The 23,443-nt window shown below is 39.4% G+C and overlaps 1 protein-coding gene and 1 long non-coding RNA gene across 4 annotated transcripts; one reads left to right on the top strand and one right to left on the bottom strand.

Moving 5' to 3' along the window:
- LOC134220293 (uncharacterized) lies at window positions 1–22,940 on the top strand. 3 transcript variants are annotated; one of them, XR_009981840.1, is made up of 4 exons: window positions 1–138; window positions 355–436; window positions 17,512–18,044; window positions 22,455–22,940. It is a non-coding gene; the product is annotated as an uncharacterized LOC134220293 (long non-coding RNA). The 3 variants fall into 3 exon arrangements; XR_009981842.1 differs by having other exon boundaries at window positions 329–436; XR_009981841.1 differs by lacking the exons at window positions 17,512–18,044; window positions 22,455–22,940 and adding an exon at window positions 711–1,570.
- Window positions 7,613–9,373, bottom strand: LOC134224167 (uncharacterized). Its single transcript, XM_062703453.1, has 3 exons — window positions 7,893–9,373; window positions 7,750–7,829; window positions 7,613–7,692 (listed from the first exon to the last, which is right to left on the bottom strand). The coding sequence occupies exon 1, from the start codon at window positions 9,128–9,130 to the stop codon at window positions 8,114–8,116; it is 1,017 nt and encodes a 338-aa protein (XP_062559437.1). The 5' UTR covers window positions 9,131–9,373; the 3' UTR covers window positions 7,613–7,692; window positions 7,750–7,829; window positions 7,893–8,113.
- Window positions 22,941–23,443: the final 503 nt, after the last annotated feature.

Here is a 23,443-nt window from a genome sequence, read left to right as displayed (position 1 = left end):
TTGCTTTTGTTTTTAATTTTCGCGATTCGAACCGATAGTTCGAACAGTGCTTTTCTGAGTCTTTCTCTGGCGCCTTAGCTCGCTGGGCCAGTTAGGATCATTCGAAGGAATTTAGTTCTGAGCAATGATATTTTCGAGGTACGTAACATAGAGTTTAAATTGGGCAAGTTAGTTGAACAACTCGGTTGAATTCAAATGAGTTGCCAAAAACAGTTCGTGTTCTACTTTATTACCATCCAAGTCAACGAGTTACTCAATCAACTGGTCCAATCACTTTAATCACAGTATAAATGATGAGACCATAAAATTATATTTATTTTTATATTAGTCTTTAATGTGTTTGAATCCTTGTAGAACATTCGTTCCGCCACTATTTACCCCGGCGGTCAAAAAAAGAAAACGGTGGTTCGGCGATTCTTAAAAGTTAACTGTAAAGGTAAGTTTTTGCTATCTACATTATAAATAATATTGTAAGCAGTAATAGCTATTCAGATTACGCTTTTTATTATAATAAACATTGCATTAAAGTGGAGAAAGAAATTGAATGCACGGGGATTAGTTTCAAGTTATTCTTTACCATGATATTTATTATCATAAATAGCGGAATCTAAATAGGCTATAATGCGCTGAGCGCAATGTAATGGAACGGCAACGGTAATAGAAGAATTTGAAAATAAGCCCTTTTTTCTGTCACATCTTACATCCTGCAGTTATCGTCACCGTTCCGTTGTAGACCGTTCGATGCTTAAGGACAGCAGCAAAGTTTTTCCTTTAAATAGTACATCGGAAATACCTCTACAGAATGATAGTGATTGTTAATTTCTATCAGTAACCCTATTTCTGACATGAAAATAATTACATTTTACATACAACAAATACATTTTGAAGAAAGCTTTACCGTTACGCCTGCGCGAGAATTTATGATGCAGCTAGCTAAAGATGAGTTAAACAGTTAAATTGATTTAAATTTGATTTTTGAATTCCATTGAATTCTTTACCTCGAATTAAAAGAGTATGACAAGCAGTTCGACTTGTTCTTATGACCAAATTTCTAAGCAGCGGATGATATTGTTTCGAAGAAGGGAATTATGTACTCATGTATAATTCGAATATTATGAGAGCCAAAACGAAATTAAAATAAAATCAAAATACTTTATTTAAAATACAAATGGGGACAAAAATTATCTAAAAGAAATATTTTCCAAAGTGTGATGCTAACTTAAACGTGGTAATGTTTTGGCACAATGATATTGATTGCCTTCAATACTTGTCGATCCTGTGCTGTGGGTATGACCTTCATCGATAATACAATGATACCATACATCCAGTTTTCCTTAGTAACACCAAATAAAAATAAAAACTTCGAAATTTGATGCAAAATAAACCTGATACAATACATTAGAAATACATTAAAACTTATTGTAACCGTATACAGTACTGTATTCACATTGTAAAACAGCAATCATAATTTAGGCATAAATTTTCAAACAATAGGTATACCATTGAAATTATTGTTCACGATAGAATATAATGTAAATATATTGTTTGTTCGATAAGTTATATGGTACTTTTTTATACGGGTGGAAAGACGATGGCGGAACACCTAGTGAATTTCGATCGGTTGATCCGTGAGCTTAAAGGAAGTGGTGCGAATGTCGAAGAGTCGGATGCAGTGTGTCATTTACTGCTGACTCTGCCGTCATCGTTCGATTCGGTTGTGACGGCAATCGAGACGCTCCCGGGTGGAGTATCGATGGACTTCGTTAAGAGAAGGCTTCTGGATGTGGACATGAAAAAGCGTAATCTCGAGTCGTGTAGTGAAACAAGTGGCGGCCATGATGGTGTTGCCATGGCTTCGAGCAAATACGGGAAGAAGAAGATCAAGTGCTTTGTGTGCGGAAAGCTCGGCCACAAAAAGGCCGATTGTCGAGTAGCGAGAATGAGTGATCACAGTAAGAGCAGTGCCAAGCCGAAAAACGAAGCGAGCAAACAAAAAGCTCATGTTGGTGTTAGTGAAGTACAACCGGAGATTGCTTTTCTAACGGCGGAAAGTGACAGCTTGATAAAAGTGGGGTGGTTTATTGACTCCGGCGCCACCGATCACATGCTAAAGGATGCCGTAAACTATATAAAAGTTCATTTAATCATCATGCAATGTTCTGTGAGATTGTTCTGTAGCATACCAACTGCCGTTTTTGCAATTCTGAGGTCAATCGAGCAATCAGAACCAATTTCCAGATCGAATGAGTGACGGAGGTGTATTTTCCTATACATTTTGGCTGAAATCCCCATACAAACTTCAAATCAAATGCGCCAGCTTATGCACCAAGCGATTGTGCTGAAATTTTCAGAGATTGATTTTCTCACCCAAAGACACAATCCTGGGGGGTGCCCCGTGGAATTCGACAACATTTTTTTCTCCCCATACTAATCTGGGCCAGTCTTATCTATACACCCAACCATACCTCGCTATAAAACCATACCTTGTGTTACATTTACTTTGATTACAGACGTCAAGTTATTTTGGCGTACCTTTGTAATGTGAAACATTGAACTAATAAATTTTCATTCGCTGTTAGTACTCTGAACGGTAAAACGTGTTTTTCTTTATTCGCTCCGGTTCTCGAAAGTTCTTTGTCCCGCGTGTTATAACCTACTGCGCCGGTCTTTAGGATCATCAATAAAAACAATAACTCAGAAATAGTCGTACACTTTCTAAAGACATTTATTTTCCGACCGTCGAACTTGACACCATCTTTTATTCTAACCTTTTTGCATCTCGATCTCACTCTCGTCGTCTCTCGGTGTTTCCACGTTCATTCGCTAGGGTGACCAGTGCTGATCTACTTTAGCATTGGGCCTATCCCCGACATCCCCCCTTTACTTTAAACGTCGTATACTGTGTCAGTGTGGTAATCCTTCAGATATTCTGGTCTCCGTAACATCCGCAAACCTCGATTCGATCTCATATCCTTTCGTATTCCACTAAATTCGGCTCCCGCTTCATTTCTGTTATTTTGTTTCGAAGAAAGGAACTCAGTTGGTACATTGCCAGATAAATCATTGTTTGATGAATTTTCCGGTACAGGGAGTGGCTTCAGATGCGCCACATTTCTTTGCAGCACTCGTCCCGAACTATTAGATTTAACCGTTGCTTCTGATCCTACTAGTTTTGTCACTGTATACTCTTCAGGTGCAAATGCTGTCGAGAGTTTATTCTCTTTCACAACTCGTTTCACCACAACAGTATCCCCCTCTGAAATATCTGAGGTCTTTGCATGACGTTTGCCATCCACATAATCAGCATCTTTCTGTTTCCTTTCCTTGTCTCTATCTAATATCTCCTCCTCCTCCCCACTGGGTTGTTTACTGTAGCTGGGTAGCTTATCTCGGAACAATCGCTTGAACATCAACATTGAAGGTGTCACTCCTGTTGTTGCGTGTGGAGTTGAGTTATACATTAATAAAAATGACCTTAGGTCCCACATCCAATCCAAACTTGCTGTCTGTTGACTTATCTTAAGGTGTTTCAATATTGTTTTGTTCGCCCGTTCCACTTCACCGTTAGCTTGTGGCCAGTACACTCAACTAAGAAAACTAGTGATAATCATACGAACATCTTATGTTTTTGCCTTTCTCGTATACTAAGTATACGTAAAGGCTATCCAGCATTTTACGAACGCTAATGGCCTCCACAATCAAGCTCAGTTTTTGGTAGGGTGGAAACAGATTGAAGTTTGGGTTGTGTCGTCTGACACTAAAACGATAAGTTTTCATCATCATGATGATTAATTCATGATGATGATGATCACTACGATGTCAAACGACACAAGCCAAATGTCAAATCGATTGCACCCTACCAGAACATGAGTAAAACTGTGGCGGCCATTACCGCACGTAAAATACTGGATAATACTGCTTCAAAAACAAAATTTTGATAGGAGGCCCGGAGGGCCGATTTTTATATACCGATCGACTCAGCTCGACGAATTGAGGTGATGTCTGTATGTGTGGATGTATGTGTGTGTGTGTATGTGTGTATGTGTGTATGTGTGTATGTGTACAAATTTTGTAGACACACTTTTTGAACTTCCCATTGTCCGATTTGCTTCGCAACAAGTTGCAGTCGACGCGGAATTCAGTCCCATTGTTTGCTATTGAAAATTAGATCCATAGCTCATCGCAATCTGGAGTTATGGCCAAAAAACTGTTTTTTGCGTATAAAAAATAGCAAAATGTTCTACACTGAATTCTCCTAGATTCGAACTGCTGACCTCTTGGGTGGAAGGCGCTTGCCATACCACAAAACCATCGAGACACACATGGTATGAGTAAATATAAGTTGTACAGTATTCATCAAATTGGTATACGTTCATTTCTTTTCAAAGCCACAGAGTTCACTCTGCTAGGGTAACGGTACCAATATTGGAAGTATTATTGAATCAATGAAAGAAAATATATTTGATAAAATCAATAGTGGTTCTAAATTGATAGTTTTAATGCATTAACTGATAGACAAACTTTGAATTTGCTAGAAATGAATTGGATTCATTTCGCCTTGATAATTAATCTAAATTTTCTTGGAGGTAAAATGAACTCCACTATACTGCCGTCGCAAGCATAATCGTCCAATATTGATTTTGCATGGAAGAAAATATGGAACAGTTACGCTTGCGGCGGCAGTATATAGGTAGGAAAGCCAATTTGTTGGGGAAATTATTGTTTTCAATTAGTATTTATAATGGCATAATTACAACGTGTTGCTTCAAGTAAAGCAAACGTTGAGGAATGCAATGATGAACAATATTAAGAACCCATTGTCTTCACTGAAGGCATGATCCTATAAGTGTTTATTTGGGTAACCTCTAACGAAGAAAAACTGTTCAATAATTAATAACGTTTCTCTTTACTAAATGTAATCAGGCCCATTTTTCTATTATTTTGCTATCATGCGCTCGCATACCCTATATACGAGTGAACTTCTCACGTGGCAGCTATTTTGTGGCGTTCAATCAGCGTATGGTAGCGCAGCTGGTGTACGTGAGGACGCTATGCAAGCACATTTCGGCGGGAGCGAACGGCATTGCATTCGCTTCAGTCGCTTGCCGTCGGATGAATATCGCAAAAGGAAGCATCACCAACACACCGCTTTGGCCCTGACGGAAGCGAGTAAACAAAATGGGGGCCGGGTGATGCTTTTTTATTTCACCCGGTAAGGGATATAAGGCGTCAATTTCAAAATGATTGTTAAAACGTTAAAACACATTTTAGCCGAAAATAGTTAGATTTTTCGGGTTCGAAATTTAATTTACTTTTAGATTGGCAACATGAAAGTCTAATTATTTCGATTAAACAACATGTGTAGATATGTAGCCTAACATATAGGTGAAGATTTCGGCTATCTGCTGGTGTTGGATTGCGTGGGAGTGCTCTCGGCTCTCAGATTTGACAAATCGATGTTTTAATCTTAAACGCAGAGAAGTCGTTTTAAAAATTTAGTATTGAGTTATAGAAAGAAAAATTGTTTATAAATATGTTTTCGAAAAAATGAGAATCGAACGAGCGTCGAACTTAGACTCTCTGAGTGAGAGGCTAGAACGTTACCCTCAGCTATCTTTACTCCTTAGATGAGCGGTGATCGAAGTATAACAGGTTATACGCAATTTGCACTGATCATCGGCTGCTTGTGCATTCGTGCGGCAACCCACCGGATGCTGTGTTTAGGTTCCGTGGCATATTTAAATCATCTGACATTGAAAAACATATACGATTGAGTCTACGTCATGTGCTTTTGTGTCAATTCATTCAGATATGTCACCTAATATTCATAGTGTTTTGATGTGCAGGGAAGCAACATCACTTTCAACGTTTAATTTGAATCCTCTGTAATGCATTCTTCCTGCCGTTACAGCAAATAATCTATATTGGCACAGTATATGTAGAACATGGCTTTTCTAACAATTAGTTTGTAAATAAAACAATTTATTTTAGTAAATGGTTTTGATTTTCTACAAATATTAACCTACTATATTCCTACCTTTTCGCTTGCATATCTTCTGTGAGGTTTTGATAGTTAATTAATTCATGCTATACATAAGTCCTAAATCTTGGACTTCGCTAGACCAATTAATTGGAACCCCATTCATAGTGATAACATATATGTTTGAAGTTTTCAAATATCACTCGGATTATGTGGGAGAAGCTGAGTTTTGGAAGGATTCGGAGAAAATGTTCCATTCTTGCAAGTCAACGGAAAATGTATCCAAACTTTTCTACAATCCAAGCATGTTTTTGGATCATGTAGTAAACTCAGTTCGATCATTTAGTTTGTCGATGACTCATCCCGGAGGTTAAATTTCAAAACGTGTCTTATGGTGGACTTCTGGTGCGAACATTTTCGACAGCTCTGCCCTACAGTTTGTTGTTTTAATTTAACTAATAATCGATTTAAAGCACTAGTTTGTAATAACTTATACTGAATTAGTTATTATTAGTCAGTATAAGTTACTGCAACTAGCGCTATCATTTTGTTATTAGTGCAAAAGAAACAACAATGAGGCAGAGTTGTATAAACCTTCGCACTAGAAATGGTGGACATCACGTTTGAAATTCAACCTTTGGAATGAGTTATTGACAAACTACTAAATGTATAGGTTTGATAATTATTAAATTAATTAAGTATAATATTAGGTATGCAATCAGTATGATATAAAGTATTATACATTATTGGCCCAAGTATGCTGATTTAGGTAACACCAGCTCTGTCACGAGTAATCTATCAGATTTTGTACATGGATAGTTGACCTGTAAAGAGTGATCTGATAAATAATTTTGGATCTTTTGGATTTTGGATACAAAAGCAAATTAAAATTAATTAGTTCTAATTCAACCTTCGTACCATCACTGTGAAATGCTCTCCATATGAAAAAAGCAACCATAGTAGAATTATCTTCAGATTTTATAAGGTCGGATCTAATTCGTTAATTTTAGTTGAAAAGTGGTTGAATGTCAATGACAAAACGAAGCTGCTATCAGCAAAAAATAAATTCTTACCAATCATACAATTTAAAACAATAATTTTAAAAAGGCTAGCTTATTGATTGGGTGACAGCAGCCTAAGCTGGATTCTGACTTCAAACTGGGAAGTACTCGACTGTTTGCCAACTGGAAACATTTTTTGTTCTATATCCCGGGATTTTTTTGTAATACTAAAATAAAACGTCACTGCATTCGCTTCAGTCGCTTGCCGTTGGATGAATATTGCAGAAGAAAGCATCACCAACACGCCCCATTGGCAAATCACCCCGGCAAGGGTGAAGGGCGTCAATTTTAAAATGATTGTTAAAATGTTAAAACACATTTTAGCCGAAAATAGTTAGATTTTTCGGGTTTGAAATTTAATTTTCTTTTAGATTGGCAACATGAAAGTCTAATTATTTCGATTAAAAGACATGTGTAGATATGTAGTCTAACATATATATGTTATACTTCGGCTACCTAAATACTTCGGCTACCTGTTGGTGGTGTTGGATTGCGTGGGAGTGCTCTCGCCTCTCAGATTTGACGAATCGATGTTTTAATGTTAACGATGTTAAAAATGTGGTATTGAGTTATTGTTGTGGCCAGTTATCGACACGGGCTTTCGGACGCTCTATCTAGCAACTCGGTTTATGTGCTGGAGTATGCTTTAAGCTGTAATTAAGCCTGATTGAGTGTTTCTGTAGTTATAATACGTAATCGTCTACTTACAATTCTAAGTCCTTTTATTTATAAACTTGTCCGTGTCAATCTGGTAATGTTTCGTTACACTAACAATCGTCGTATGTGTCCTATATAACTCAAATTTCATGTAATTTATTACACCTACATGTATTTCTTTGTCGTGTACTTACAACGTATGATTGTGTTATTTAATAAATTGTGTAATCCAAATAATTCACTGTATTTAATTTTATTCTTCACGTGTCTTACTAATCCAATGTTCTTTTTTATAATTTATTATTGTTTTCGTCTCATTTCCCTTAAGTCTATTTCTGTGTCACGCATGTCAATGTCAATTGTCAACCGTCATCTTGACGCTTCTACCCTGGTGGTGATGTTGAGCTCAGCCTGGCTAGGTATCAGTGTTGCCAAGGTGATTCCGATCTTCAACATTCCCCGACCCGTATTGCTGACCACCCTGATCAGCCATACTGTGCTTCATCACCTCAAGCACGACTAAGCCTGTTACTGATCTCTGCATCGTCCCGTTGGTAGTCTGAACATCTGCTCGCCGTATTGTTCCATCCTTTCCTCCGTATACCTTCACAATCCTGCCACGCTTCCAGTTGTTTCGTAAACCAGCGTCCACTAGCATCACTAAATCGCCAACTTGCAGTGGCTTAGATTCCGACAACCACTTGGACCTACAATTAACTAGAGGCAGATACTCCTTAATCCATTTGGACCAAAATAGATCCAACAGATGTCTAATATGGTTCCAATTGGTCCTTAATGCTTTGCGCTCGTCCAATAACATCTGTGCTGGCTGTACTACGCCGCTGGAACTTAATAACAAGAAGTGGTTAGGTGTAATGGCCTCATCAGCTTCGCATTCCAGTGGTACATGTGTTAACGGGCGGGAATTGATAATGGACTCCACTTCCGTTAAATAGGTATAGAAGGTTTCTTCGTCTGGTCTTCTTTCCGATGAAATAGTTTTCAATCCAGCCTTCACCGACCTCACAAGGCGCTCCCAGGCCCCTCCCATGTGAGGCGTAGCTGGTGGGTTGAAGCGCCATTGTGTATCGGCATTAGTGAATGTTCCGGATAAATCCTTGTTGATGCTCGCTATCTCTTCTTTCAGCTCTCTGCTTGCTCCGATGAAGTTGGTCCCCTGGTCGCTATATATTTCCTGCGGTGCTCCTCTTCTCGCTATGAACCTCCGTATAGCCATTTTACATGCTTCAGTGGATAGACTTCCTACTACCTCTAGGTGCACGGCTCGGATAGTGAGACATGTGACTAACATTACCCACTTTTTCACTTCATACCTTCGAACACGCAGCAAGAAGGGTCCGCAGTAATCGATACCTATGAACGTAAATGCACGAACATAGGGGGTTATGCGAGCCTCAGGTAAAGGTGCCATCTTAGGAAATCTTGGGCTAGCCTTGTAAACGGCACACCACGAACATCGTTTTGCAATTTTTCGAACGATGACTCGGAGACTTGGGATATGGTACTTTTGGCGAACTTCGTTGAGTACAGTTTGACTATTGCCGTGCGCAAACCGTTGGTGATACCATAAAACGAGTAATTCGGTGTAGTAGTGGGTTTTTGGTAAAATCACCGGAAATTTGGCCTCATATGAGGCATGAGAAGAGTTTCTCAATCGTCCGTCCAATCGTATTATCCCATAGTCATCAATGAAGGGACATAGTTTGCGCAATGAGCTGTCCTTAGCGAATTTCTGCTGTAGATGGGGTTCGAGCTGCTTATTCTTGTAGAGAATACGTAATTCTTCGGGGTAAGCTTCTCTTTGAACGCAGCGCCATAGAATTGTTTCCGCTTCCTGGAGTTCGTTACTTGACAAAACGTATGGAGCGGGAACCTCGACAACAAATTTCTTCCTTGCCACAGCAACAAAACGACGAATATACCCAACGGTTCTAATCAACCGTTGAAGATTGGAAAATCTTCCGTAATCCACTATGGGTTCTAGAATAGCTCGATGATGTGCTTGCAGCGGGCGCAGTTCTTCCATTGTATCCGGTGTTGGCAGCTCCTGCGTAGGCCATTCTGATTCTTCCTCATAGAGAAATGCTGGACCACAAAACCATCTGCTGTTCTCTTTGAAAGCTGGGTCCGTTGCCCCATTTTGTAGCTTCATCCGCTACGTTGAGGCGGGATGGGACCCATCTCCATTCTTCCACCTTCGTCTCATCCAATATTTCGCCTACACGAAAGGCGACAAACTGTCGGTATTTCCTTTGATCTGACTGTATCCACGATAGGACAGTTCTCGAATCACTCCAGATAATTCGCCGGCTGACTGTTAACGTGTGACTTTGCTGTATAGATTTTAGTAAACGTGTACCGATGACCGCCGCCTGAAGCTCTAACCGTGGTATAGATAGCGGCTTTAAAGGTGCCACTTTTGTTTTGGACGAGACCAATGCACAACGGATCCGATCCTGGCTTATAATTCGAAAATAAGCCACGCAAGAGTACGCTGCTTCACTGGCGTCTACGAAGATGTGGAGTTGTAGAGTTTCGAGACTACGGGGGCTGTAGTCCGGGAAGTAGCAACGTGGAATTTTGAGTAGAGGGATTCGTTCAAGAACGGCGATCCAAAGCCGCCATGTTTCTTGGAGTTTTTCTGGAATGACATCATCCCATCCGATGTTGGTTCGCCAAATATCCTGAATCAAACATTTCCCGTGGATGACGAATGCTGCCAACAAGCCTAGTGGATCAAACACACTCATCACGACGCGCAAAACTTGTCGTTTAGTTGGTACACTTGTACCTTTCACCAGCGATAGGATGTCGTTTCGAAAGTTGACAGCGAAGATGAAAGAGTCTTCCTTCGGCGTCCAGCTGATTCCCAGAACTCGTTCGGTATCCGTCCCTTTCCCGACGGTGAAGCTCTTCGCAATTTGTTGTCCGGAGTCCCCGACCCGTTGCATGACCTGTACCGAATTTGACAGCCAATTCCGAATTTCAAAACCAGCCTTAGCATGAACATTCTTTACGTCGGTCGCCAGTTTCACCGCTTCTTCTATAGAGTCGAGACTGTCCAAGTAGTCGTCTACATAATGATTTTCTGTAATCGCTACCGCAGCCTCTGGAAAGTCTTTCCTCCATTCTTCCGCGTTCCGGTTCTTAATATATTGAGCTGCAGACGGAGAGCAGGTCGACCCGAAGGTTGCAACGTCCATGACGAATTCTTTTACAGGCTCATCAGGTTTATTTCGCCACAAGAACCTTTGAGCTTGTCGATCTTGTGGGCGAATTTGAATCTGGTGAAACATCTCTTTGATGTCACCTGCTATGGCAACTTGGCGTTGCCGGAAACGGTACAACACTGTCGTTAGCGAGGTCAACATGTCAGGACCCTTTAGCAACATGGAGTTGAAAGAAATTCCGTCTATCTTGGCTGCAGCATCCCAGATGACTCTAACTTTACCGGGTTTATTGGGGTTTAGAACGACCTAAAGGCAAATACCACACCCGACGAGGATCACTATTAGTAGCTTCTTCTACTGTTAATTCATGCGCATATCCTTTGTGCTGATAATCAACTATTTGCTGTTTGACATTGGCGTACAATTCAGGGATTTTAGACAGCCGTCTTTCCAAACATTTAAGGCGATGCTCAGCCATAACCCGACTGTCGGGAAATTCCACGAAGTCATATCTCCACAGAAGACCAATCTGAAACTTTCCAGATGGTGTGCGGATGATGGTTTTCTCCATGATTTCACGAGCACGACGATCGTCTTCTGTTTCAATTTCTGGTGAGACCGAAACACCGATACTCTCTACCGAAAAGAACTCTTTAACCTTGTCGTGGAGTTCATCATCGGATGCACGAGCGCAGATATGTAGGAGCCTTGGAGATGAACTATCTGGTCCTTCCACATTTCCGTAAATCGTCCAGCCAAGCCTTGTTTTGGCTGCGATTGGTTCGAACTTCTTCCCCTCTTTCTTCTTCAGTGTGACTAACATGTTAGCGTTGTCCACTCCTATCAAAATACGCGGTACCGTACTCCCATAGCTTGCCACGGGAAGCCCTCGCAGATGTTCGTACTTATTAGCCAACTCATCATACGACAACGATTGAGGTGGCAAATCGAGCTTCTCCACTGTTCGCACATTCTCCAAACTGTATTTGCGTTCACTGTAAACTCCGGATACTTCCATTTGCAAGAGTTGAGAGTTCGTTTCAGTTCTTGTTATTCCGCTGGTCCATTGGAGACAAAGTGGTTCAACCTCGCCAATAGCGCCAAGTTCTTCGGCTAGTTCCTGTTCTACCAAAGTATAGGAAGAACCATCGTCGAGAAACGCTAGCGTGCGAACTGACGTCCCGTTCACATGAATTGTTACCGGAATGATCCGGAAGAGGGTTGGACGAGAATGATGACGGTGAACACCGACGGTCCCAGTGATCTTTGGACGATCCTTGCCAAGCGACGTTGATTCTTGTTTCTCCGAGTGCAACAGCTGGTGGTGACGCAATTCACATCCATTTAATCCACATATCGTAGCTTTGCACGGCCATTTGCCATGACCGATCAAGCAGCGCCTGCAGAGATTTGCCTGATGCACTAATTTCCAGCGTTCTTCGATGGCTGCTTTTAGAAAACCGCTGCAATGCTTCACCTTGTGACCTTCCTTCTTACAAATCGGGCAAGGTTTAGGATTGTATGTAGCCTTTGTGTAATCTGAGCTGATTCTCTTTCGTTCTTGATTGCGCTTTTCTGTATCCTCCGTGGAATGAGCGTTCAGAAAACCTTTCTCTTTTCCTTTTGTTTTCCGATTTTCTCGCGGGATCGGAACCTACAGTAACTTTAGTAGCAGCGAAAACGATCGTTGACATGTAATCACCAAATGCTCTCAGGTCTACAACTGCCAGATGACGCAGATGCAATGCCCAATCCAGCTTCAAATTTGTAGGTAGTTTATCGACCAATTCCTGAAGTAGAGTAGGATTCGACAGGTGAGCCTCCATACCCATGGACTGTAGATGGCTGCAGAGATTTTGAACGACGAGACCAAAACTGATAAGTGTTTCAAGCTTGTCCGCCTTTGGGGCTGGTGTAGATTGTACCTTGTTCAGAAGGCACCGTACAATGAGCTCCGGTCGTCCAAATAGAGTTTGTAGTGTCGTCATTATCTGCGGCACCGACGATGGATGAAGAAGATGGCAATGGACTGCTTCCGTGCGTTGCCCTTCAGGCAACGTTGTAACCGCATCAAGTTCTCTCCTTCGGAATAACCGCACATATCAGTCGAATTGTAGTAACTACTAGCGAAGAGTGGCCATTCTGTAGGATCACCCGTGAACACCGGCAAGTCTTTCGGAACAACGTGCCTTGCTGCGATTTGCTGAGAAGTCGGTCCATATACATGTATTGGAGGGTGCAACGCTGGTTGAACGGCTGTTGCTGCCGTCCCGCACTGCTGCGAACCGGAACCCACTGGAGCCCACTGAAACCCGCTTTGATTTGAAACTGCTGGATTCACTGTCGTTTGGATATTAGCACCCATCGCGGATGCTTGTTGCACTGCACCTGAACCATTAATCGTTAGCGGAACACTGTTGACGTTTGGATCACTTGCTGTTCTGTTGACAATCGCCGGTGTAGTTATAGGATGCAAATTACTAGGAACACTCATTACGCGTTGGTTTATAGAGGAACCTACCAGCACCGATTGGGCAGTTAACGTGCCTACTGAATCCGAAACGTTTCTAACTAATGACTGAGACGGGTGACAGCTTTGGCCAGACTGCGCGTATATACCATTAACTACGTTCAAGTGTTCGATATTAGGTCTAATACGTTCGCCGCTACAGGCAATTAAACTGGGATCTGATCGATTCAATTCTAGAGGAGCAATATTGAATGACATACCTGGGTTTAGCATCTTACTACTAGATAATGTTACCGTCGGATTCGAATGACTAGTCTGAACGATAGTAGAACTTAGATATCGATCTGATTGTTGTTGACCGATACCTCCTTTCTGAAGACAGTCCCCAGCGTGCGATCGTTGACGATCCGAAGAACTGATTCCTTGTGCAGCGGACTCGTAAGGCGGTGAAATGACCATGTTCATGGACGTGAACAGATTATTTTTGCTGATTGTAGGAGGAGAAATCTGCAGAGGCGTCAAGTCAATCATCAGAGATGAATCAACTGCTGCCGACGCTTTGGATGGCTTCGAAGGAATCTGCCAGATGGACGCTGTTGGCGCGATAGAAGATACAGTTGCAGACGGAAGTCTACTAAGCGTATCGACTTGGGATGTGTTCACGATGTGTTGGCTGGTATCTCTGTTCTCGGCAGACGTTCGTTTGGGTATGGTTCCAGTTTTTGACGAGCGAACGGTGGGAACCCCTGTTCCGGTACCGGTGGCCATAGTCAGCTTTTCCTGTTCCTCGACCCAATGCTGAACTGTGCTTCGAACGCTTCGGACACTGCGTTGACTTCGAACACTCCGATTGTCGTCTTCTTCTTCAAGCCCTGCTTGCAATATTTCGAATTTTTTATCGATGTACTGCTTCTCTAACTCTAACTTTTCTCCCATCGCCTTCCTTTTCCGTTCCTGCTCTTGCTCCAGGGCTTTCTTCTGCAGAACTTCTTCTTCTTGTTGCTGTTCCATTAGCAACCTTTCCTGCAGTGCCTTTTCCTCGGCCAATCTTTGTAGTGCGAGTTCCCGCTTGGCGGCACGTACACTAGACGATGCAGATCTAGCCGAACTTGATCTCGCCGGCGCAGGGGGAGCGCATGTCACGCAGACAAACGAGTTGTTCTGTACGTTCTCGTCCACTCCGGCACATGAGAAGTGGATCCAACTTTCACAGCCGTCGCATTGGACCATCCACTTGTCGGCGCTATTCGGTTGCGTACAAAGTGGACAATCATGATGATCTTCGTCATCTGATAGCCTTCGAACTACACTTTGTCGTCGGTTCGATGTTGCCATCGCAGGGCAAAATTTTGCCGTACAGTGTAAAATTCTAAAACCTCTGTGGCAGAATTGAGGTTAGAATTCTTAAAGTTTGTTGTGGCCAGTTATCGACACGGGCTTTCGGACGCTCTATCTAGCAACTCGGTTTATGTGCTGGAGTATGCTTTAAGCTGTAATTAAGCCTGATTGAGTGTTTCTGTAGTTATAATACGTAATCGTCTACTTACAATTCTAAGTCCTTTTATTTATAAACTTGTCCGTGTCAATCTGGTAATGTTTCGTTACACTAACAATCGTCGTATGTGTCCTATATAACTCAAATTTCATGTAATTTATTACACCTACATGTATTTCTTTGTCGTGTACTTACAACGTATGATTGTGTTATTTAATAAATTGTGTAATCCAAATAATTCACTGTATTTAATTTTATTCTTCACGTGTCTTACTAATCCAATGTTCTTTTTTATAATTTATTATTGTTTTCGTCTCATTTCTGTGTCACGCATGTCAATGTCAATTGTCAACCGTCATCTTGACGCTTCTACCCTAGTGGTGATGTTGAGCTCAGCCTGGCTAGGTATCAGTGTTGCCAAGGTGATTCCGATCTTCAACAGTTATAGAAAATAAAAATTGTTTATAAATATGTTTTTGAAAAAAATGAGAATCGAACGAGCGTCGAACACAGATTCTTTGAGTGAGAGGCTAGAACGTTACCCCTCAGCTATCTTTACATCTTAGATGAGTGGTGATCGAAGTATAACAGGTTATATGCAATTTGCACTTATCATCGGCTGCTTGTGCATTCGTGCGGCAACGCACCTGGTGCTATGTTTTAGGTTCCGTGGCATATTTAAATCATCTGACGTTGAAAAACATATACGATTGAGTTTACGTCATGTGCTTTTGTGTCAATTCATTCAAATATGTCACCTAATATTCATAATGTTTTGGTGTGCAGGGAAGCAACTTCAGAATCAATTTCAACATTTATTTTGAATCCACTATAATGCATTTTTCCTGGCGTTGCAGCAAATAATTCATATTGGCACAGTATATGTAAAACATGGCTGGTCTAACAATTAGTTTGTAAATAAAACAATTTATTTTAGTAAATGGTTTTGATTTTCTATAAATACTTACTATATTCGTACTTTTTCGCTTGCATACCTTCAGTGTGGTTTTTGATTGTTAATTAATTCATGCTATACTTAGGTCCCAAATCTTGGACTTCGCTAGACCAATTGGAACCCCATTCATAGTGACAACACATCTGTTTGAAGATTTCAAATAGCACTCGGATTATGTGGGAGAAGCTGAGATTCGATAGGATTTGAAGAAAAATTTCTTTTGGCAAGTCAATGGAAAATGTATCCAAACTTTTCTACAATCCAAGCATGTTTTGGATCATGTAGTAATCTAAGTTCGATTATTTAGTTTGTCGATTACTCATACCAGAAGTTAAATTTTAAACGTGTTTTATGGTGGACTTCTGGTGCGGATATTTTTCGACATTTATCCTCTGGAATGAGTTATTGACAAACTACTAAAGTATCAAACCTATATTACTAAATGATCGAAAACATCCTTGCTATATTCCTTAACAAATTACTCAAGGCAATCAACGATTTTTAGAATAATATCAGGTATGCAATCAGTATGATATAAAGTATTAGACATTATTGGCCCAAGTATGCTGATTTCGGTAACACCAGCTCTGTCACGAGTAATCTATCAGATTTTGTACAGTGATAGTTTACCTGTCTGATCTGATAAATAATTTTAGATCAGTTCATTATAATATATACAAAAACAAATTAATACGAATTAATTTTAATAAAACCTTCCGTTAATCACTCCGAAATGCTCTCCATATGAAGAAAAGCAACCATAGTAGAATTCCCTTCAAATTTTATTAGGTCGGATCAAATTCGTAAATCTTAGTTAAAAGTGGTTGAATGTCAATGACAAAAACTGAACTGCTATCAGTAAAAAATGAATTCTTATCTATATGAAGAATCATATTATTCAAAACAATAATTTTAAAAAGGCTAACTTATTGATGGGTGCCAGAAGCCTAAGCTGGATTCTGACTTCAAAACAAGAAACACTCGAAAGTTTGTCAAATGACCAACATTATGGATCATATATCCAAAACTATGGATCATATTACCGAAGTTTTGGATCATAATCACGATAAAAATTGCGCAAAATTGTATTTTATGGATCAAAATGTAGTTTTCTATGGATCATTTTCCAAATGGATGATGGGAAAATAGCAGGAATGGTATTGTTTTTCTTGATCATGTTTAAAGGTACATACTTATTTTCCAATTATTTGGTTTATTTTTTAGCTTAGTTATGCTTAGCTATGGATCTTAAAATTAATCTTTATGGATACGCCTGAGCTATTTTTTGGATTTAAGGTAGCGTTTTATGGAACATTCAGATATTATTTATTGATCGTGTTCCATTTTCTGGATCGTTTTGTGCATTTAACGGTACAAAGTAAGGCTGCCATAAACAAATGTGAAAAATATGTTTGTCAACCCTTTTGAACGAGCGAGAAAGGCATCATCACCGCTAGGTGGTTTAATCAGGGTTTTTGCTATAAGAATTACTTATAAACTTCATCCGATTTTCTTATGAACTGTGTGTTCTTAGATCGAGAATGATTTTCATAAGTCTGTCTTATGAAACTATTAAGTTTTTTAAGAGCCCATAGAGGAAATCATAAAATAATCTTATGAACATTAATAATTATTGCATATGATAATCAAAATATTTTCAACACGATTTTCATATATACGTTATGACGGAACCCGCCACCAGCATAGAGACACATTCGGCCGATGCAACCAATTCCAATTATTGATGACCTACGCACATGGACGACACTCGCAACGTAGCCAACCTATCGGACCCGTGAACCCAACAGAGGACGATCAACCCAGTTGAAGGAATTGCTGACGCTGCAGAAGTGATTATATAAAACTAGTTGTGCAAGAGAAAATCGGTTAGTCTGAAGTGTGGATTTAAGTTGAATGTAATTAATTTTATTTGGTTAGAAATAAATTATTTTTTTATCGTAATTCGAGCGATTAGCTCTTTACTGGCGCAGTCTTGTAGTGAAAAGTGGTGAAACGAAGGACTAAGTGTTTGAGTGTACATCAATACAGAAGAAATTCGGAGAAGTGATTCTAAGTCTACTAGTGACTGGCTGTTACCCTGGAAACCATCCCTGCACGTATACCAGCGGATTTGCGGTACCAGAAAGATTCATCATCTTCACACCACCGGACCAACCAACGAACAATCCCACATCATAGGCTCCAGGATAAGATGAGGACCATCATCCTGTTAATGTGAGTAACATTTTTATACATTACTTATCAACGCAGTTAAAGTGATAGTGTTATTCCAAGTGATCGTTGCATAGGGAAACTCAGAAAAATCACAATTATCAACACAATACGTGAAAACAATTTAAAAAAAAAATTAACTACCTACTATAGTAACACTTTTAGGGCATATAACAGTGTGAAATAGTGTATGAAAAGAGGGAAATTATTCGATAAGAATCGCAACATGTCGATCCCCGAAGTTAACGTGCAAGAGCTTCTTGACCAGGTCAGAAGCCTAACACAGAATCAAGCAATGTTAGTGCAAACCATTAACACAATGCGGGACCGATCAAACGATCCGTTCCTAAATTTCTCGATTCCGGACCCCATTAGGAATATTCCGGTGTTCAATGGGAATCGAAAAGAGGTTTTAGCATGGGTAGAAGACGCAGAAGAAACACTCAACGCGTACGATAGCTACAAAATGATCCGATTTACAGTCAGTCAGTTTAGAGCACGCGTACGAGATAACTATGCAATACTCCAACGCGGCGTATAGACACAGAATGGATAGAAGAACTCAATTAGCATCGCAAACAAAACACAGTGGGCAACCAACGTATAGCAAACCAGGACCATCAAATCACCCTAACCCAAATAGACCACCATCAGGAAAATTTATAAATAAAAACAATATCGACGAGGATGTTTCCATGAGATCGCATAGATCGAACAGGGCCATAAATAATCACTCTCAAAACAAGGAAGTCAATTTGGACGTGGAAGAAGAGGACGATGCCAGGAACAAAACACACGACGACGAGTTAGATTCAGAAGATGACGATTACTTTAAAGGCGACGAAATAAATTTTCACATGGCAACAGGAAACAAACAAAGAAAATAACGAAGAATAACGACTTTTTGCCATACGTTTCCATTCAGACCTCGAAAGGTGAATTGAAATTTTTAATCGATACAGGCGCGAACAAAAATTATATTTCTCCAGCGCATGTCAAAGTAGAAAATTGTCAATCAGAGGGAATATGCAAAGTCAGGAACATCAATGGAGTGCACGAAATTAGGAAATTTATCTCATTTGACCTACTCGGAATAAAAAAGAAACTCAAATTTCATGTCTTCAGTTTCCATAAGTTTTTCGACGGTTTAATAGGTTACGAATCACTACGCGATTTGAAAGCAAAATTAAACATAGTAGAAAACTCGCTGAAAATCGGAAGAAAGGAAATTAAGATGAAAAAGTGGTTTCCCGAAACCCACAAAATTAATTTGACTGAGCATGAAACCCAATTCATAAAAATTCCAACCTACGCGAACGGAACATTTTTGATTGAAGAAGAAACATTTCAAAAACTGTAAGATACTTCCAGGACTATACAAAAGCGAGAATGGGGTAGCCATAGTTGAAATTCAGAATGAAACGGAAAATAGGAAATAGAAATCGACATGAATGAATTCGAAATAAATGTTAATGAACTAGAAAACGGATCAGACTATCACGAACTCAAGAAAATTACACCTTCGCCAGATGGACTTAAATACAAACTTAGGGACGAACATCTGAATGAGATCGAAAAAGAAGCACTGTTAGACACCATTAATAATAATAAAGATGTTCTATACTATGACGAAGACAACCTAACGTTTACTCACAAAATTAAACACAAGATACGAACGACCGACAACATTCCCATTCACACAAAGTCATACAAATATCCCAAAGCTTTCGATGAAATCGTTAAAAAGGAAATTTCGAAATTACTGAAAGATGGAATTGTACGCGAATCCATATCCCCTTACACCTCACCTGTTTGGGTAGTGCCCAAGAAGCCAGACGCTTCGGGTCAAAAGAGGTTCAGACTGGTAATAGACTATCGGAAACTGAACGAAAAAACCATCAGTGAGCGATATCCAATACCAGAGATCAATGACATTTTAGACAAACTGGGAAGAACAAACTACTTCTCTACAATTGACTTGGTATCGGGCTTTCATCAAATTCAGCTCGATGAAGAGGATATTGAAAAAACAGCCTTTTCAGTAAACTCGGGAAAGTACGAGTTTACTAGAATGCCATTTGGGTTGAAAAACGCACCCGCGACTTTTCAACGCGTGATGGATTGTGTTTTAAGAGAATTGTTAGGAGTATGTTGTCTTGTTTATATGGACGACATTATAGTCTTCTCACCGTCTCTAGAAAAACACAAAAGCGACTTGAATAAGGTCTTAAACAAATTAACAGAGGCAAATCTGAAAATTCAATTGGACAAGTGCGAATTTTTCAGAAAGGAAGTCCAATTTTTAGGACATACGGTCTCCGAAGATGGTATTAGACCAAATCAAGACAAAATTGAAACAATAAAAAACTGGCCTTTGCCAGCTACAGAGAAAGAGGTAAGGCAATTTCTTGGTATTCTAGGTTACTACCGAAGATTCGTAAAAGATTTCGCCAAACTCGTGAAACCATTGACCTCTCTACTTAGAAAGGACAATGAAATTGAAATAACACCAGAAGTGGAAACATGCTTTGAAAGGTGCAAACAGGTTCTGATGAGAGACCCAGTTTTGATCCATCCTGATTATGAAAAGGAATTTATACTAACCACTGACGCAAGTGATTTTGCGATAGGAGCCGTGATTTCGCAAGGTCCTATTGGGAAAGATCGCCCGGTGGCATATGCTTCAAGGACGCTGAATAGAACAGAGGAAAACTATTCAACAACCGAAAAGGAATTTCTCGCGATGTATTGGGCCGTAAAACAATTCCGACACTACCTATGGGGAAAGAAATTCAAGTTAGTAACAGATCATCAACCTTTGACACACTCGCTTACCAATACAAATAGACGGATTTTTAGAGGGAAATTAGAGCTAGAAAACTATGACTACGAGCTGATATATAAACCCGGTAAAAACAATGTAGTAGCAGACGCGCTATCTAGAATTAGGAAGGAAGAAATTAATGTACACGACAATGCACAATCAGACGATGACATAGAGACAGTTCATTCTGCGGACACAAGTGACGACTATTACTTATGGACAACGGAAAAACCTATTAACGCCTTTAGATCACAAGTCATTTTCAAAATCGCTAACATCGAAACCGACATTCACGAACAGATATTCCCGAAGTTTTTCCGAAACACTATAGTCAGAAAAACTTTCACCGAAGAAACCATCGTTAATGCATTTAAAAATTTTTTTAACCCAAAAGGACAAAATTGTATTAAAGCACCGATTTCAATTCTACAATTGATACAGGAAACCTATCGAAAACATTTTTCATCCAATAAAATTTACAAAGCTTTCATTTCAGAGGTTCTATTGGAAGACGTGAGAATGGAAGACCAACAAGATGACATCATAAAGAACACCCATCTATTTGGACACAGGGGTGAAAGAAAACAAAAACAAATCCTGCAACACTATTTCTTCCCAAATTTAGATAAAAACTGAAAATCTTTATAAATTCCTGTGATACTTGTAAAACTTCCAAGTATGACCGGAAACCTCCAAATTTAATAGGAAAAAGTAATTTTGGCCAAACCCCATTTGAAAAATTCATATCGACATTTTCTTTTGAAAGGCTCTAAATTTTTAACAATAGTAGATTCATTTTCAAAATTTGCGAACGCCATTCCAATACAAACCAGAACAATAATCGATCTTAAAACCGCGATTACCGAACACATAAGGCATTTCGGCCGACCAGCCACTATAGTTAGCGATCAGGAACCTGCATTCAGATCAATAGATTTCATTGGTTTTCTTGCTGATCTTGGAATAGAAATTCACTTTGCTAGTAGCTCCAATACAAACGGCATCGTAGAACGTTTTCATTCAACTCTAATTGAAATCTATAGAACGAATAAAACAAAATTCAACGAACATAACTTGATCGAGCAGATAAACATAATGATCGACATCTATAACAACACGTTCCACGATGCCACACAACAAAAACCCAGAGATTTAATTTTTAATACACGCAATACTACAAACACTGAAGAAATAAATGAAAATTTCAAAAATTACAATCCGCGGCTAAAATCGAATTGGCAAAAGAAAACTAAAATACGAGGAAAAAATCAAGATAATCAAATTCCAGTAGAGCTTAACCCTAATGAGGAAAAATACGTACGGATTACACAGAGGCAGAATAAAGATAAAAACCCGTACAAACTAGCTAAAGTTAAAAACAACGAATTCCTAACTTTTAACGATCGCAATGACATTAAAATTCACAAAAACGTATAAGGAAATAGCATCAATATCTATAGATTGTAATGATGTAAAAATCCAACAAAGATTTGATATTCCTAATCAATACAAAGCATGTAAAGAATTCCAAATTATACTTAACCACATGGGTAAACTAAAGACAAGCACCATCTCAATCATCTTTACAGACTTGTACCGCTGACAGCAGCCACCATGTATCACGATGTCTCAACACAAAATGGACTACTAATCATCAAAACAGACAAAGTTCGCATCAGGACAGGGTTTGAACGAGTATTGCATAAAGTCAATCTTGAAGATCTAAAACAGAACATCAATTTTATAGAGCATATTTCCACTAACTTAAACATGTCAGACCACATAAGCCAAACGTTAAACTTCAAATTAAATAAAGCCAACGAGAAATTACTAGCACTGTATCCAAGACGCACTAAGAGAGGACTCATAAACGCACTAGGGACCGCAATTAAATTCATCTCTGGAAATCCCGATCAAACAGATTTAGATATGATAAATCAAAATTTGGAAACCCTAGAAGTAAACAGCAATAAAATTATAAATAACCAAGCTAGACAAATCCGAATCAATAATTTGTTACAGGATACAATCAATAAAGTTGCAAAATCTTTAAGATCAATCAAACAGGAAGTAAACTCAAAACACTTAGATTTCACAAATGATTTAGAACTCATTAATCTGATATTTAATATTGACATCATCATAAGAACACTTGAAGATATAGAAGAACAAATAGCCTTTTCTAAAAATAATTTTCTAAATAAAAACATTCTTAGTCCAAACGAAAAGAATATATTTGGAAATCCCTTAAGGAACAACAACTCAACATTAAATTTGAGGACGAAATTTACAAATTCATAGAAGCGATTGTTTCACTGCAAAATAACCACATTATAATAATTGTAAAGATCCCTACAATTGAACAGCAGGAATATACTCTGATGCAGATCGAACCAGTCAACGCAAATGGAAACCGGATAGACACAGCTATTCGTTACATAGCTGCCCATCAACAGACGTTCTACGAGCAGAAGGAGAGATGCTACATTTGCGTCAACGACAATCCAGTGAACGACGAATGCGTATTCAATATATTGGTAAACCAGAAAGCCAGGTGTCGAATGCACAAACAATCAGA

This window comes from Armigeres subalbatus, chromosome 3 (assembly GCF_024139115.2).
Source record: "Armigeres subalbatus isolate Guangzhou_Male chromosome 3, GZ_Asu_2, whole genome shotgun sequence".
Taxonomy (NCBI): domain Eukaryota; kingdom Metazoa; phylum Arthropoda; class Insecta; order Diptera; family Culicidae; genus Armigeres; species Armigeres subalbatus.
This window is presented reverse-complemented; position numbering and strand designations above follow the sequence as displayed.

What these genes read in the sequence shown, in the direction of transcription:
- LOC134224167 (XM_062703453.1), bottom strand. Translation starts at nt 9,130, where the DNA reads ATGGCACCTTTACCTGAGGCTCGCATAACCCCCTATGTTCGTGCATTT.